At 39.0% G+C, this 14,484-nt stretch overlaps 1 protein-coding gene across 2 annotated transcripts in view; it reads left to right on the top strand.

Moving 5' to 3' along the window:
- The window catches only part of Bard1 (BRCA1 associated RING domain 1), a 67,347-nt gene that overhangs the window by 14,449 nt on the left and 38,414 nt on the right, over window positions 1–14,484 (top strand). For both annotated transcript variants that reach the window (XM_075951786.1, XM_075951785.1), the window contains exon 4: window positions 4,699–5,621. In XM_075951786.1, coding sequence (XP_075807901.1) covers window positions 4,699–5,621 — 923 coding nt within the window. The remainder of the gene's footprint in view (window positions 1–4,698; window positions 5,622–14,484) is intronic.

Raw genomic sequence — 14,484 nt, 5'->3', positions numbered from 1 at the left:
GTGTTTTTAAGAATGTAAGTCATAAATGTAAACCCATCTTTACATTTATTTATTTGGTCATTGTATTAGACTATTTTTTAATGATGAGTTAATGGTATCCATGTCTGTACATATATTTTGTAAAGTACTTGCTTTAAAAAGCATTGAGATTATAAATCTCTTAATGCATTGATGTCAGGGCTGACTACTCTATATTGGATAACCACTTGGGGGGCATTTCTCTAGCTCCCAGCATTCATTATTCTGTAGTTCTTTATTTAGGTTTGAGGCTTCATGAGGTTTTTCTCTTTTGTGCTAGCATGTCTATTGGTGTCATTGGTTCTGGTCTTGTTTGGGCAGCACGTATGTTTATGTAATTATATGAATAACAACTCTGTGTGTGTGTGTGTGTGTGTGTGTGTGTGTGTGTGTGTGTGTGTAAAAACAAAAAAAGAGGCCATGAATTTGAGAGAAAGCAAGGAGGGAGGATAATTAGGAGGGATTGAAGGGAGGAAAGGAAAATGATATAATTATAATTTCAAAAAATATAAAAGAAAAACAAGATTATAAAAAGGACTGTATTGAGTGGGACTAGAGAGATGGTTCAGCAGTTAAGAGCACATATTACTCTTGCAGCGGCCCTGAGTTCAGTTCTAGTACTCAGGCCAGACAGTTGTTGCTTTCTATACCTCCATCTCCAGAGGATCTGACACCTGGCTTCTGTGGGCACCTGTATTCATGCACATATACATGTTGATACAATTCAATCCTAAAAAAAAAAGAAAAAGATTGCATTGAGAAAAGAATTGCCATCTGAATGCTTTTCTTCCTCAGAACAGTATGTGATGGTATGTATTTGGTAGTTGAAACGATTGTGTGTATGATCTAATTGACCTCATATGTACTTTAAATTGGTGTAATGATTTCCAGTAATAGTCCATGTGTCTTTGGCCGTGACAGAGTTGGGAATGGAGAAGAATCAATGAGTCATTACTTGGACAGTATGAACAATATATATGTCTCTGAGCGTTGCTTTCATTAGATTCTTATGGGTATGTCTGATTGTTTAGATTATTGGCCAAGCCCTGAAGTGGTGGGTTCTAATTTGAGATTGTCATATTTTAACTTGACTCTTCTCTAATTATTCTATAATAAATAGTGTTTTAAGTTATAGCAGATGCTGTAACAGTGAGTGACAAACCAGATGGCTGAAGTAAAAGAAACTGTCTCAGTTCTTGACGCTTGAAGTTTAGTTTCAGAAATGTCCTTTCTCTCTGAGATCCATAGCTTGTGCTCATGCTACCTCATGTCCTCATACTGCATTAGGGTATCCACGCCAGAGCAGCTTCCTCTTGGGTGAGTCTGTCTAATATAGACTTTAATTAAGATTTCATTTTGGGTACCCCTTATTAGTTATAGTTTCTGCATATGGACTTAGAGAGTAGAAGGAAGTTCACAGTTTAATGCTTAAGTAAATAATTTGATATTTTTAATGGTGATTAAATGGGAGGAGGCTGGTCTGGTCTTTGTAAGCTAACTGCACTCTCAGTGGCTCACTGTGTTAGGTACCTTTGGGTACACAAAGAAATACGATTCCTAGAGATTTACTGTGCTGAAGAGTGTTTGAATCATAGTATAGTTTTTGTTTTTGTGGACAGTGGAAAATTGGAGTTTTGAACAATGTTCAGGGTGGGACCTGACCCCTTTTAAAATATGTTCTTACTGTTTTCCTATTTTGAACATTTGTTGCTTTGGTAGGTATTTGCTAAATTTGTTGAACTAAGTTGAATAGAAATCAACAGTGTGGGGCTAGAGTTCAGATCTCTAGCACCCACACTGAAAGTTAAACATGCTGTAAATACCTGTGACTCCAGCTCCGAGAGATCTAACAGCCTCCTCTGGCCTTCCTGCATGCACAGGCTCGAGCGTGCACACACATGTAAAGTAACCTTTAGAAGAAAACAAAACCGACAGTGTGCCTTTGCTACCTTGATGGAAATCACAGAAATGTAGAGAAGTTTATTGAATATACCTTTGTTTTTGTGGTACAATTTTTTTTCCCTATTTTAAGTTGTATCACTTTCAACTTTTCCCTAAGTCTTCTCAAAACAAGCCAGCTCTGAGGGGCAATTCAGTTTTAAGTCCCTTCTCTAGTAGCTCCCTTTCTTTCTTTATAGTTGATTTAGTATATGTATTGAGGTTCTGTGCTAGTTTAGTAAGTATTTCTAAAACTACATTTAAATGTAGAAGGTAAAATGTTTTATAAGTAGACGGAATCAGGAATTTGGAACAAGTGAGGATTGCTTTTCTTGTAAGAAAATGATCTCACCTTAAGACAAAGACATCAGACTGAGTGATTCCTGAAGCCTTAGCTGATTCCAAAATTCTGTGACTGTTAAATGATCACATGTTAAAGTGCTGAACTAAGTAGAATGGTTGAACAGTTCTCACGTTTGCTCTGTCTTTAAACAAAAAACCTGTAGTTCATAATTTATCTTTCAAATGAACCTTGTTACTTGCATTTACTACAAACTGTGCAATTACTGTAATTAAAGTGGGTAATTAGGAAGAATTTGTCAGATCATGGACATGGCATATGATACACTAGAGATGAAGAAGCCTGATTTATAGGAAGTGTGCAAAGAGGAGCTTCTAAACATTTCAACATATTTTTCTCGGTTCAGTGTACTTTAAAGAGAAGAGGTTGTCATATTTTCCTGATGGCCATTTATGGATAATTTTAGCTTATTATTGTAACAATCTGTTTTCTACGAATAGAGTTAAATTTAAAGTTTCTATTTTCCCCTTGAACCCACCATATTAAATCAGCCCTTGCAGGTGCTGGTCAAGTTTTGTGGAACGAGTCTGTGCTGGTGACATTAAAATAAAGAACATTGATTGGGCTTTCATGGATGATAGTTTGCATCTCTCTTGTCTAGTCTGGGTAAAGATGCTAGTCCTTCTGAAGTGACTACACAGTGTTTCATATATGCTGTGACTTTAGAATAGACAGAGAGGAGCATTTGGATAGCCATGTTGCTCTTGTTATTTTAAATAGACTGAAATACATCTTAATTTACAGAATAATTATTCTTTAGTGAAGGTGTTACTGTTACACAGATGGTAAACAGAGTGCCTCCCTTTTATTTTATTTTTTTTAAGTAAGGAACTAGCTAGTCATAGATTTCTCAACTTCTGTTGTGTAACTTATAATAGAGAATAGTTTGGAAAGCTCACAGTGTATATCATCATAATCCTTTGATGTAGATTAATGATAGCAAAATCACGTTCTCTAATTGCTTCTCTTTTTTTCTATGCTTGTTATTACATTTTAAGAAAAAAGAAACTTGGCTAAACACTTCCTTGTGTAACATGTATGTCTGTTTCTTGATATTTTTTAGTATATGCTGAAATAATTTAAATTCAGTGAATAAGTTTCTTTTAAATATCATTAAGAAATTTGCTATGCAGAGGAAGGACCAATGTTTTTCTTCATGAAATGAATATGATAATTTATCAAGCTTAGAAGCACTCACCCATGAAACAGTTGAAGCTGTTAATAATATGATTTATGTTCTAACAGCTGAATTGTTTTGCTTTTTAGTTTTATCTTAGATATGCTGCATAAAATCCAGAATTTACAGTTATTGTTTGCAGTTTTCCTTGCTTAGTTGAGCCAAGAGAGGTGATTAAAACCCCTGAGCAAAGATGTCAGTATACCTTAGTTAGTGAAATGATTACATGCATATAATGCATAGTTGTGTACTCTCTTTTCGCTCTTTTATAAGTTAGGAATCATGCTGCTAAAGTTGAAATTTACTTTTTTTAGATTTGGGGTTTTTAGTCAATTGAATATGTTAGTGTTGCTCACATACTTTGATTTCCCTTTAGTTGTACAGTTCTACCTCTTATTAGTATAAACATCAAGAAATCAAGATTTGACTCCTTTTAAGTTGAAAATGTCATTATCTGCATTTAAAATAATAAATTAAAACCAAATACAACTTTTCACAGACTACTTGAGGATTAACCTTTAAGTCTGTAATCCTGAGGCCTTCTTAAGAAGTAATCCTTGGGAACATTTCATTTTGACCTTTCTTTAGGCTCAAGATTGTATCAGAAGTGGCTGGATTTCAAAATCTACTTCTCACTGAAAAGACCGTGTTGAATTTAGATGTATAGTTTCTCTGTGAATAGAAACCTCATTCTCATTGTTTTGATCCCTAAGATTCTGTCTCAGTATCACTGTGTGGACTACGTAGACTCAGCAAATCATTGCAATAGCTGTGGGGAATCTACCCTCATTCTGTTACATAGTTTTGCTTGTATCGGCCTTATCTGTTTTCTGTCTTCCTGGTACTAACTGTGCTCCCGTGACACCCGGAATAAGTTGTGTCCTCTTCATAGTACAGTCTGAGTGCTGTTAATGTTAGGCAGGGTTGTGCGTCGTGACGTGACATACGTGACATTCCTACAGGTTAAAACTGCTTACTTAGTAAAATAAAAAAAAAAACTATTTTCCATTTCTTCTATACCTAGTGTGATTTTTTCCCTGGTAGATGTGTTTATAAAGAAGCAATTCTAGGCACTTAAGAATTGGTAGTGTAGGAGTAGAGAAAGAAAAGGTGTCCTTAGGAAAAGTAAAAGTCAAATTCATCAGTAGCTCAAGATGGAGAAATTAATCCTCATAGCATGTTTCTTTTCCTTTTTTTAAATCAGATCCCAAAGACAACACATCTAGGGCAGATTTATTTGGTAATGCAGCAAGGAAGAAGAATTCAATTAAAATGTGGTTCAGTCCTCGAAGGAAAAAGGTTAGGTACGTGGTGAGTAAAGAGTCTCAGCCTGAAAAGGCAGAGGGTGGCAGAACCCAAGGAGCCTCCATATATGATTTTGTCTCTACAAGTCCCCCTGAAGTTGTTTCTAAGAGGGCCAAAGCAGCTTCTAGAACATCTGCAAAAAAACAGAAGAAATCTTCAGCTGAGATTAACCAGGAGGGGAATTTAAGGCCAGAAACAGACGATAGTAGGTTTGATTCCAAAGAGGAACTGAAGGAGAAGAAGGTTGTCTCCTGTAGCCGAACACCAGTTGTGGAAAGTCCACAGGTACATCGTGAAATAGACTTATTAGCCAGTGGTTCTGCCGCAGAGTCTGAATGTTCTGGAGGATTGACTCAAGTCTCCTTACCATTGGCTGAGCATATCGTGTCTCCAGACACTGTGAGCAATGAAGAGACGCCTGAGAAGAAGGTCTGTGTAAAAGATCTTCGTTCAAGAGAGCGTTATGAAAATCACAAAGGCTGCAGCAGGCCTCCCAGTCCTGTTTCTAAGAATTGTGGGAGCAACGTTCTGAGTCCCAGTGGAGATGTCATTAAACCAGCAGTGCTTGCAGAAAATATGCTGTTGGTTGACTGTTCTTCGGCGTCTTCAGACCAATTTCAAGTTGATGTCACACTCAGGAGACACAGTAACGTATCAGATGACTCCCTCAGCCTTTCACCGGGTGTACCCCCACCTCTGCTGAATAATTCAACTCACAGACAAATGATGCCAAGCCCCTCCACAGTGAAGCTGTCACCCAGTATTATGGCCGGGAAGAGAAATCACAGAGGAGAGACTTCGCTTCATATTGCTTCTATTAAGGTAGGCTACCTACTCTGAACTAAAACTTGGAATGAGACCGTATCAGTTTGCTGTTACTATAACAAATACTTGAGATAGTAAGAGAAAACATTTAATTTATCTCACAGTGTTGGAAGTTTTGTTCATGCCCAGTAGGTTCTGTTCCTTTGAATTTGTCACGGTAGATGTGTGTTGTAGAACAAAGCTGTTCACCTCATCATTGAAAAACAAGAGAGAGAGTGAGGAAGGAGTGGAGATCCTGTTCCTTCTATATGTCCAGTGACTTGAAGACCTTAATGTCGAAGATGGAGATGAGGTTGGGGTAAGGGAACCCTTCCATTAGCTACACTATGGTATAGGGATCCTATACTCTTAGGACAACTCGGATTTTTGTTAACATCTGGTTATGTTTCAGGTGATATCTTCTAAGCCTGATTTAGAAAATTAGTCTTTTGGTCATCTTGCCTCATTAATAAAAAAATCTCCACAATACGATATTGTAGTATTTTTTAATGCATCCTAGACATAGCTAGTTAATAATTATTATGTTTCATCCAACTTTACAAACTGTATAGTATATGTCAGCCATCACTGTAGAGCAGAAATAGCTGCAGGCAAATAAACCAATAAAACTTGACATGCATATTCAGGTAGCTCATCCACAAACTAGATTATATATTCTGTTGTAGGCGTGGAAAAAAGCCACAGTAGAATAGGAAAAAATAGTGGCATAATGGTATCATGGTGATTTTTCTTCATTGATGTGTTCATGATTGCATTGTGTATGTTTTCTCAATAGACCGTTTACTTGAAAAATCTTGCTCAAATTAAAGTTGCCTGTATTGGTTCTTGAACCCAATTATCAGATATTATTGCTATTAGTTTACTGATTCTGATTTATTACACTTAAATATGCATTAATTTGTATTGTTTTTAAACCATTAATCATGTTCTTTTAAAATTTTATTATGAGCTGAATGTGTATTCCCACCTGTTTGATTTTTGTTAGTTTTTTACAATTCTGGGAAACAAACACAGGGAATTATTCAAGTACTTTTACCAAGTAGCTGTGCTTTCAACTTCTGTTTGACTTGATAGACATTGTCTAGGAAGAAAAAAAAATACTAGTGGGTTTATCAGCATAGTTTTCTTATTAGAAATTATTTTTATTTAGTTTTCATCTTAATTTTTTCATTTGTAGTAAGAATGAACTGTCTAGCTATATGAGGAAGCCAAATACTATAATTCTGCTGTCTTATTTCAGTTGCATGCCCATCTTCTTCAGAAAAATATTTGAATGAGCCTTAATGTTAAAGCTACCATAAAATGAAACAAGGAGCTGGGAAACGAGTCCATTATACACAGTGAATTCAGAGTTGGTGACCTTTAAAGCAGCCAAAGCAAAGAAGGAGAAGTAGCGGGTTTATGCAAGTCAAATAGTAAGACTTCTCTGAGTTGCTGCTGTGGTTGTTGCTTTTCCCTACAGCACACAGGTAGATTTGGAGCTTCCACAGTTCATGGTGCTTGTGATAGTTAATCTTGATTGTCAGTCTTTTTGGAGCTGGGTCCAGTAGTTCATATCTGTAACTCTAGCGTTCAGGAGGCTAAGGCCAACTTGGATTATGTAGGTAGTTCAAGGCTAGCCAGGCCACAAAACAATCCCCCAAATTATCCCACTCCTGATACCAACTTCTTTCTTAGTTACTATTCTGTTGCTGGGAAGAGACACCATGATTAAGACAACTGTTAAACTGAAACCCAGCAAAGCAAACTCCATATTCTGCATCTCCATGTCCAATGCTCTTCAGAACTCCAGCTCCTTTCAACTTTGTTGACTGCAACACTCTTCTCTCTCTCCAGCTGCCACCACACCCAGTCTGCAGCTCTCCTTGACAGATATCCCTACATATCCAAAGGCTTCACCTTTACAACTCCATACAGTGGCCTCTCTGGCACAGTGCCTGCATGGCCTGGATGCGGAGACTGGTGGGGTGCCAGTGTTGAGACACGGAGGCTTCTTTTCACGTGGAAGTACAGCAATCTTTGTTTTGTCCTGAGCTAAAGCCTTTTATACCTCTACTGCTTCTGTGAAAAACCACTGGACAGAAAGAACACAACATCCTTGTCAATTACAGACCACAAGGAAGTCTCACGGTCAGGGGGAGTGAGGGCAGCTGGATCACAACTCCCTCCGTTTTATTTTATAAAATAAACAGTGCCTGTCTTGTTACTTTGGGTGGAATACCTTGCCTATCGTGGGGAATAGCCCTCTAATATTCCCTGTCTTGGTGGCATCCTGCCCCCAAAGTATTGCCCGTCCATGGTTACCCAGACACAAAGCCCTAAACCAAGACCTGACAGCACCAATGAGCCAGACCAGCACTGCAACCATTTAGCATGCACTAACTGGGTGGTAAAATTAACAAAAGCAGTATTCCAAACCTCTCTCATATGGTTGAATTCTATAACAGTAGCAGAAGCATGCAATACAGTGCCACGAGTAATGCACATAACATGATTAACTGTTGAAAAGTCCAAAGATAGTCCACTTGCTCCTGAACCAGAGCCACTTGTTGGTTCAAGGTCAATATGTGTCCAATTGAATATGTCCATTAAGATCGTTTTGAATGTCCAAAGCATTGCTAACTCTTTCAGCCAGCTGGTTGACAGTCTCAGCCCTCTGCACAGTCTGGGAAAGAGCCATTCCGGCAGCAGTATCTGTGGTGACAGAGATAGCAATAACGGCAATTACAGCTGCGGTGATTCCAGGGTCTCTCTTCTGCTGATCTTCTATGGTCCAGCACTTGTTGCCATATTTGTTGATACCACCGTGGTGTCTTCCAGGCTGGACACCAACTGGACCAGGGCAATATGCCTAGCAAAGCTCTGCTCCAGCTGCCTTCTGGCCCCAAACCCACTCTCTCTGGGTCCAAACTGTTACTTGGAGCAGAGCAGAACTCAGGGAAGCAGGCTCGCTGCTCCTGCTCTGGAACCATTGAAGGGGCCCCACCTAAACAATTGGGAATTTGGGCATCGTAAACCTATCTGGCTACTTCCTACTGAGCGAGCGGGGGGGGGGGGGGGGTGCTGCATTCTTGGGGGTATTTTACATCAACATTTCAGGGGGTCTCTGTGAATCAAACCACATAAATTTGCAGTGAATCCAGAGGTTCCCAATCCTCTGTGGAGATAAAAGCAGAACCTCTTTTCCAAAGCATCAAATCCTTAAGCCCATATTTTAAAGTCAAAATACCTTTCTTACCAGTTCTCAGAATCAAATGTCTTTCTCCAGTCCAGAACACAAAAGACAACAATCAACATACTAACATACATCTGTACTTATTCTATCTTTTTGAGGCCCTCAGTTCACCCTCCTGCCTCCTCTTTATCACTTCCCTACTGGCTAGTCTTCCAGAAGGCATCCCTCAGAGCGTCTCTGGGGATGAAGAAACATATACTCCTTCTAATCTGACTTGGCTTGTTCCCAGTCTGGAACATTTAAACCCCTTCCCGTAATAAACCAGGGGCTAACTTGAGCTATTGTTTGTACAAAATCTTCCGCTGTCTTCCTTGTTATTTCTGTGTCTTGTTGCTTTAAGAGTTTCAGTTACTTTTTGAGGCCTTTAATTCATCCTCCTGCCTCTTCTTTATATTAGCTAGTCTTTTGGAGGGTGTCCCTCTGAGTATCTCTGGGGATGAAAAAATAAAACACATTACTTTCCCCAATACGCTCTTTGATTTAGCGGGCAGACCCAGCGACCCTGTTCATGAATCCCCACTTTCCACTTGCCGCAATGCTGAGACTGGCGGGGGTGGGGGGGTGGGAAGGTGTGGGGTGGGGGTGGGGATTGTTACCAGGGTTGAGACATGGAGGCTTCTTTTCAGGTGGAAGAACAGCAACCTTTATTTTTTCCTGAGCTAAAGCCTTTTATACCTCTACTGCTTCTGTGGCAAACCACTGGCCAGAAAGAACACAAACACCCTGTCAATTACAGACCACAAGGAAGTTGCTGTAGGTCAGGGGGAGTGAGGGCAGCTGGATCACAACACTCTGGGACTGCATGCAGGGCCTACCACATACCTAGCCTCGAAGGCTTTCTTCAATGGAGGAGGAAGATTCCACAACTCCTTCCTTTATTCTTGACCCTAAAACTATGTGGCCAAAGCCTTCAAGTTCTGCTGCCTGCTCAGGCTAAAATGTAACTCTCTTGATGATTTACATTTGCATAAGCTTTGACTTGTGGAGGTTTTCTAGGCTAAGGAAATCCTCCAGGTTTATTCCTTTTACAGGTTGCAGGATTTAGCTGGGTGGTGTCTTGCCTTGGTGTTGCCAGTCCCTTTATTTCATTTAGCATCAAGCTTTTTTTTTTTTAATCTCATTAAACACCAGTCTTGGCTCTAGCATTGCATATCCTGGTGCCCTTTTGTCCTTAAACTGTACATTTTATATTTCTTTGCTTCATGTGTTCATTTTCATTGTAGGTCTATATAATCGTGATCACTAATAGCCACAAATGAAGTCTGTCTTGAAATCTCCTCTGTCAATGCCATAAATTCAAAACTCTTCAGTTCAGCTGCTGACAAATTTTTAGGATGGGGGCAGAAAGCAGTCACATTCTTTGCCAAAACTGCAGAAGAATGTGGCAGCTAGTAACTTTCTTTGCCTCTGAAACTGTATAAGCTGGGCCCCACATTTCACATCACCATCAGCACCACCATCCATTCTCCTACTAAGATGGTCCATTAAGCACTGCTTAAAGCATTCAATTGCTTTTCTATTCCGACGTCTCAGGGCTCCCGTATTTCTCCAAACAACAACATGGTCAGGCCTGTCACAGTAATACCCCAGTCCCTGGGAACAACTTCTGTTTTAAAAACACCAATGATATTAGTAAACACAGTTCTGTGTGTCTCTGAGGCAGATAGTAAGGGCTCTGACAAAAGTACGGCCAGTCCATTGAATAAGTCCATCTTTAAACTGACAGTTGAGCTGCTGCAGATCTCTGCAACATAGGGCTTGTTTAGAGGAAGTGGTCACTGACAGTGTATCCTTACAGGCATAACTTGGAATAGCCTTTTTTTTCCCTGTTGTTTCTGCCCCTCTCTGCCTCCTAATTGCCATGATGTGAATTGCTCTATGTTACCTTTGTGCCACAGTGGAGCAAAGCCCCCATGAACAAAATAAACCTTTCTTTCTGTAAGTTGTTTCTGTGTTGCAAAAGAAAGGGGCTGAGAAACTTTTGCTTGCACTTCATGCCTCAGTAGTGGGTTTTCTGAGAAGTGTAAGAGGCTGACATTTCATAATGCCATGCAGACATGACAGATGTTAAGATGGCAACCTGAAGGCAAGGTGCTGAGAATCTAATAAATTCTACTTCAGGGTAGAGAGACAGTCATTGAGAGGATCTACTTCCAAATATGGCTTTGCAACTCATACTTCTAGGCAGTCCTGTTTGTTTCCTCTTCCTAGTATGGTGAGAAAGTATAGAACACACCTGCAAACGGGACCTGTGATATGTTGAAGATTTTATTTCCGGAATACCACATGGAGTGAGCATGTAGCTTCTTGAGTCAGCCACCCACTGCTCCCTTTGTAATACTAGTAACTCTTTGTATCACTGCGTTGTCAGTACTATTTATGATTTACTTTATTCCATAAGAATAATTCTAAGAAGCCAGAGAATTGTTTATCATATTGTAGAATTCCATTCCCCAAAGTAATTTTGACCTCTCTTTATAAAATGACATCTGATTGCTGAATGGGGCCAAGTTTTAACTATCTGGTTTCAACTGAAAAGCTTAGCTATGATGGGTAAGTAAGTTTTATTGCGCATAATTCTAATTTCCTATAGTTTTTATGAAGATTTTTTAGTGGTATTTGTGAAGAGCCAATCTAATAAGAGAAAATAATTCTATTTGCATGCTTTTTGAAAGTTACTTTATATTGCTGGAATATGCACATAGTCATAGTATGTGGGACCATATAAAGAATCTTTCCTTTTACTGCAAAGTTGTAGATATATAAATTGAATTGGGTACACACTCCTTTATTTTGACGCCTGTAAAGTATTACTTGAAAATACCTAAAGCATTTAAAATTTCTTAAAAGTTTTCATAAATACTTTCCCTAGCTGATGTTTTAAGTTGTGAGTAGTGCGAGTGCTTCTCCTAAGGGTTCTGCTGGAGGAGAAAGTCATTTAAAGCAGCAAGAAGCAGAGTTCATTTATGTCCTGGAAACTTTGTACCGGTGCGGACCATCCCGTTCCTGTGGACCCTTTCTAATTATCATAATTTTATTTATGTGCATGGTATTGAATTTACATGAAGTAGAAAGATGAAAATAAGACAAACTTTTGAGTATTAGGAGGAGAAAGCAGCTGAGGTCTAACAAGCAGCAGTTTGCTAATCAGCTGTATGTTTGAGGGGTAGACTGTTGATAGACAGCCTGCCTTTAATGACACTCAGAAGCGACATGAGAGCAGAGTCTGCTCCTGCTCGTGTCTCTAACGCTGCCACTCACTTCCTGTTGGGTTTTCACATGTGGCTTTTAATTCTCACTCGTTTCTAGTGTTTTCTGGACTTACTAGGTTATTCTGTTTTGTTTGTTCATTAACGGAGAATTATAGGAGAAATTTTAACAGTTTTTTGTGTACAATTTTGGGGATACTTTCATTTTGCAGGTAGGATAGATGTGTGGCAATAAATCTATACAATATTCAGGGAGATTTGAAAAAGAACTCAAATTTGTATCTTGGTAGAGCTTTCTGAATTCCTTTGGAACTTCAGTGCAGAACAAAAGTTAGTAAATTGTGTTAACTTGTACAGGAAGTATGGAATAGGAATTTGAGGCAAATATTTTCAAGTTCTGACTGGGCAGTCTTTTTTTCAATATTTGTTCTACATAGTAGTGAATTTCATAATGACATTTCATACAGTATCTAACATACTTTAGCTATTTCTCTATGTTCTAATTTCTTTCCTGTCGCTGTGAACACCACCAAGATCAGCTTGGGGAGGAGAGTTTGTTTCTACTTAACCTCTGGGTCACTGTCCATGATTTAGGGCAGGGCAGGAACTCAGGCAGAAGGCTTTGCTTTCTGGCTTACTTGCGCTCTGGCTTGTGCTGAACTTTATACAGCCCAGGCCTATCTATTCTGCCTTGGGGTTGTTCCATCCCAGGTGAGCTGGGCCCTCTCACATCAGTCAAGACAATTTCCTACAGGCCATTCTGAGGTAAGTCTTCGGCCAAGGTTCCCTCTTTCAGGTGGCTTAAGGTTGTGTCAAGTTGACAATAAAAACTGAGGTTCTTCTTCCGTTCCCCTTTTCTCCTTCCCACCTCCCATTAGTCCTCTCTATTCCCCTAGGCAGTTTTGCTTCCACTTTCATGTCATATTATACATACATGATTTATATAAAATCCATATAAATCTAGGATCCACAAATGAAGTAAACATGGTGCTGGAACTGGATAAGTAGCTGAGAGAGTACATGTTATTCCAGAGTTGGAGAGAGGAGACAGAGAAGAGAGAGAAGGAGTGAGTGACTGACTGACTGACTAGGTTTGGCATGGGTTTTTAAACCTCAAAACCCACCCTTGGTGACACTCCCCATCAGTGTCAGTCTTTCCCAAACAGTTGTACCAACTAGGGAACAAACATTTCAATATATGATCTTATAGGGGTCTACTCATTCAAACCACAATGGCTAATTGTAAGTTTTTTCTTGTCTTGTGTTTGCCTTTATTTATTTGTGTGAGTAGGCGGGTAGGCAAGTGTGTGGAGTAAGAGGACAACTTTCGGGAGTTTATTCTCTTCCACCACGTTGGCTTCTTATATTAAACCCATGTTAAGACATGGTTGGCAGACACATTTGGCCACTAAGTTGGCTCAGGCCCACTTTCTATTTGAGGATGATAGCTGATTTCCGTTATTGGATTAACTTATATTCACAACAGCAATATGTAAGGGTTCCCCCCTCTACCATTCTTATCAGTATTTTTTCTTCTTTTCACACTAGGATGGGGTGAAATCTCAGAGTTTTAATTTGAATTAAATACTGATACCTAGTGATTTTTCGTACTTATTGGTCATTTGTGCTTTAATTTTTGAGAGCTCTGTTTATATTTTTAGCTCATTTATTGATTGGGTTCTTTCATTTCTTTCATTAACAATTTGTTTATTTTTATTTTATATGTATAGTTGTTTTGCCTATATAAATATCTGTTTGCACAGGCCAGAAGAGGGTGTTGAATCTCTCAGAACTGGAGTTAGAGATGGCTGTGAGCCACCATGTGGGTGCTGGGAATTGAACCTGGGTCTTTTGGAAGATGAGCCGGTTCCTCTTAATTGCTGAGCCATTTATCTCTCTAGCTCCAGGTTATTTGATTCTTTGTATTTTTTTGAGTTCTTTATATGTTGTAGATATTAATCCTCTGTCATACGTTAGCAAAGATTTTATTCCCTTCTGTGAGGTGTGTCTTCATTTGATTCTTTGCAGAAGCTTTTTAGTTTCCTTCAGTTCCATTCGTCAGTCCCTGCCATTATTTTCTGACAGACTAATCTTTTTTAGGAACTTCTTAGCTGTTCCTGTTTTGTGATGTGTTTTCCTAGTTTTTTCCTCTAAGATGGTTTGATCTATTTTCAATTGAATTTTGTACAGGGTGAGATTTAGGAAATTTAGTTTAGTTCTCATGTGGACATAGATTTTTCCAAGCACCACTCAATTTCATTCTAATCACTGTCATTTCTGTATATTTTGGTGTCTTTAACATAGTCTAGATGTCTGCAGCTGTGTGCTGGGTTCTTATCCTTTTGATCTGTTTTTGTGTCAGCACTATGCTCTTTGTCTCTGTGTGTGTGTGTGTGTAAAAGGGAGAGAGAGAGAG

The sequence above is a fragment of the Microtus pennsylvanicus genome, chromosome 17 (assembly GCF_037038515.1).
Source record: "Microtus pennsylvanicus isolate mMicPen1 chromosome 17, mMicPen1.hap1, whole genome shotgun sequence".
Classification (NCBI taxonomy): Eukaryota; Metazoa; Chordata; class Mammalia; order Rodentia; family Cricetidae; genus Microtus; species Microtus pennsylvanicus.
This window is presented reverse-complemented; position numbering and strand designations above follow the sequence as displayed.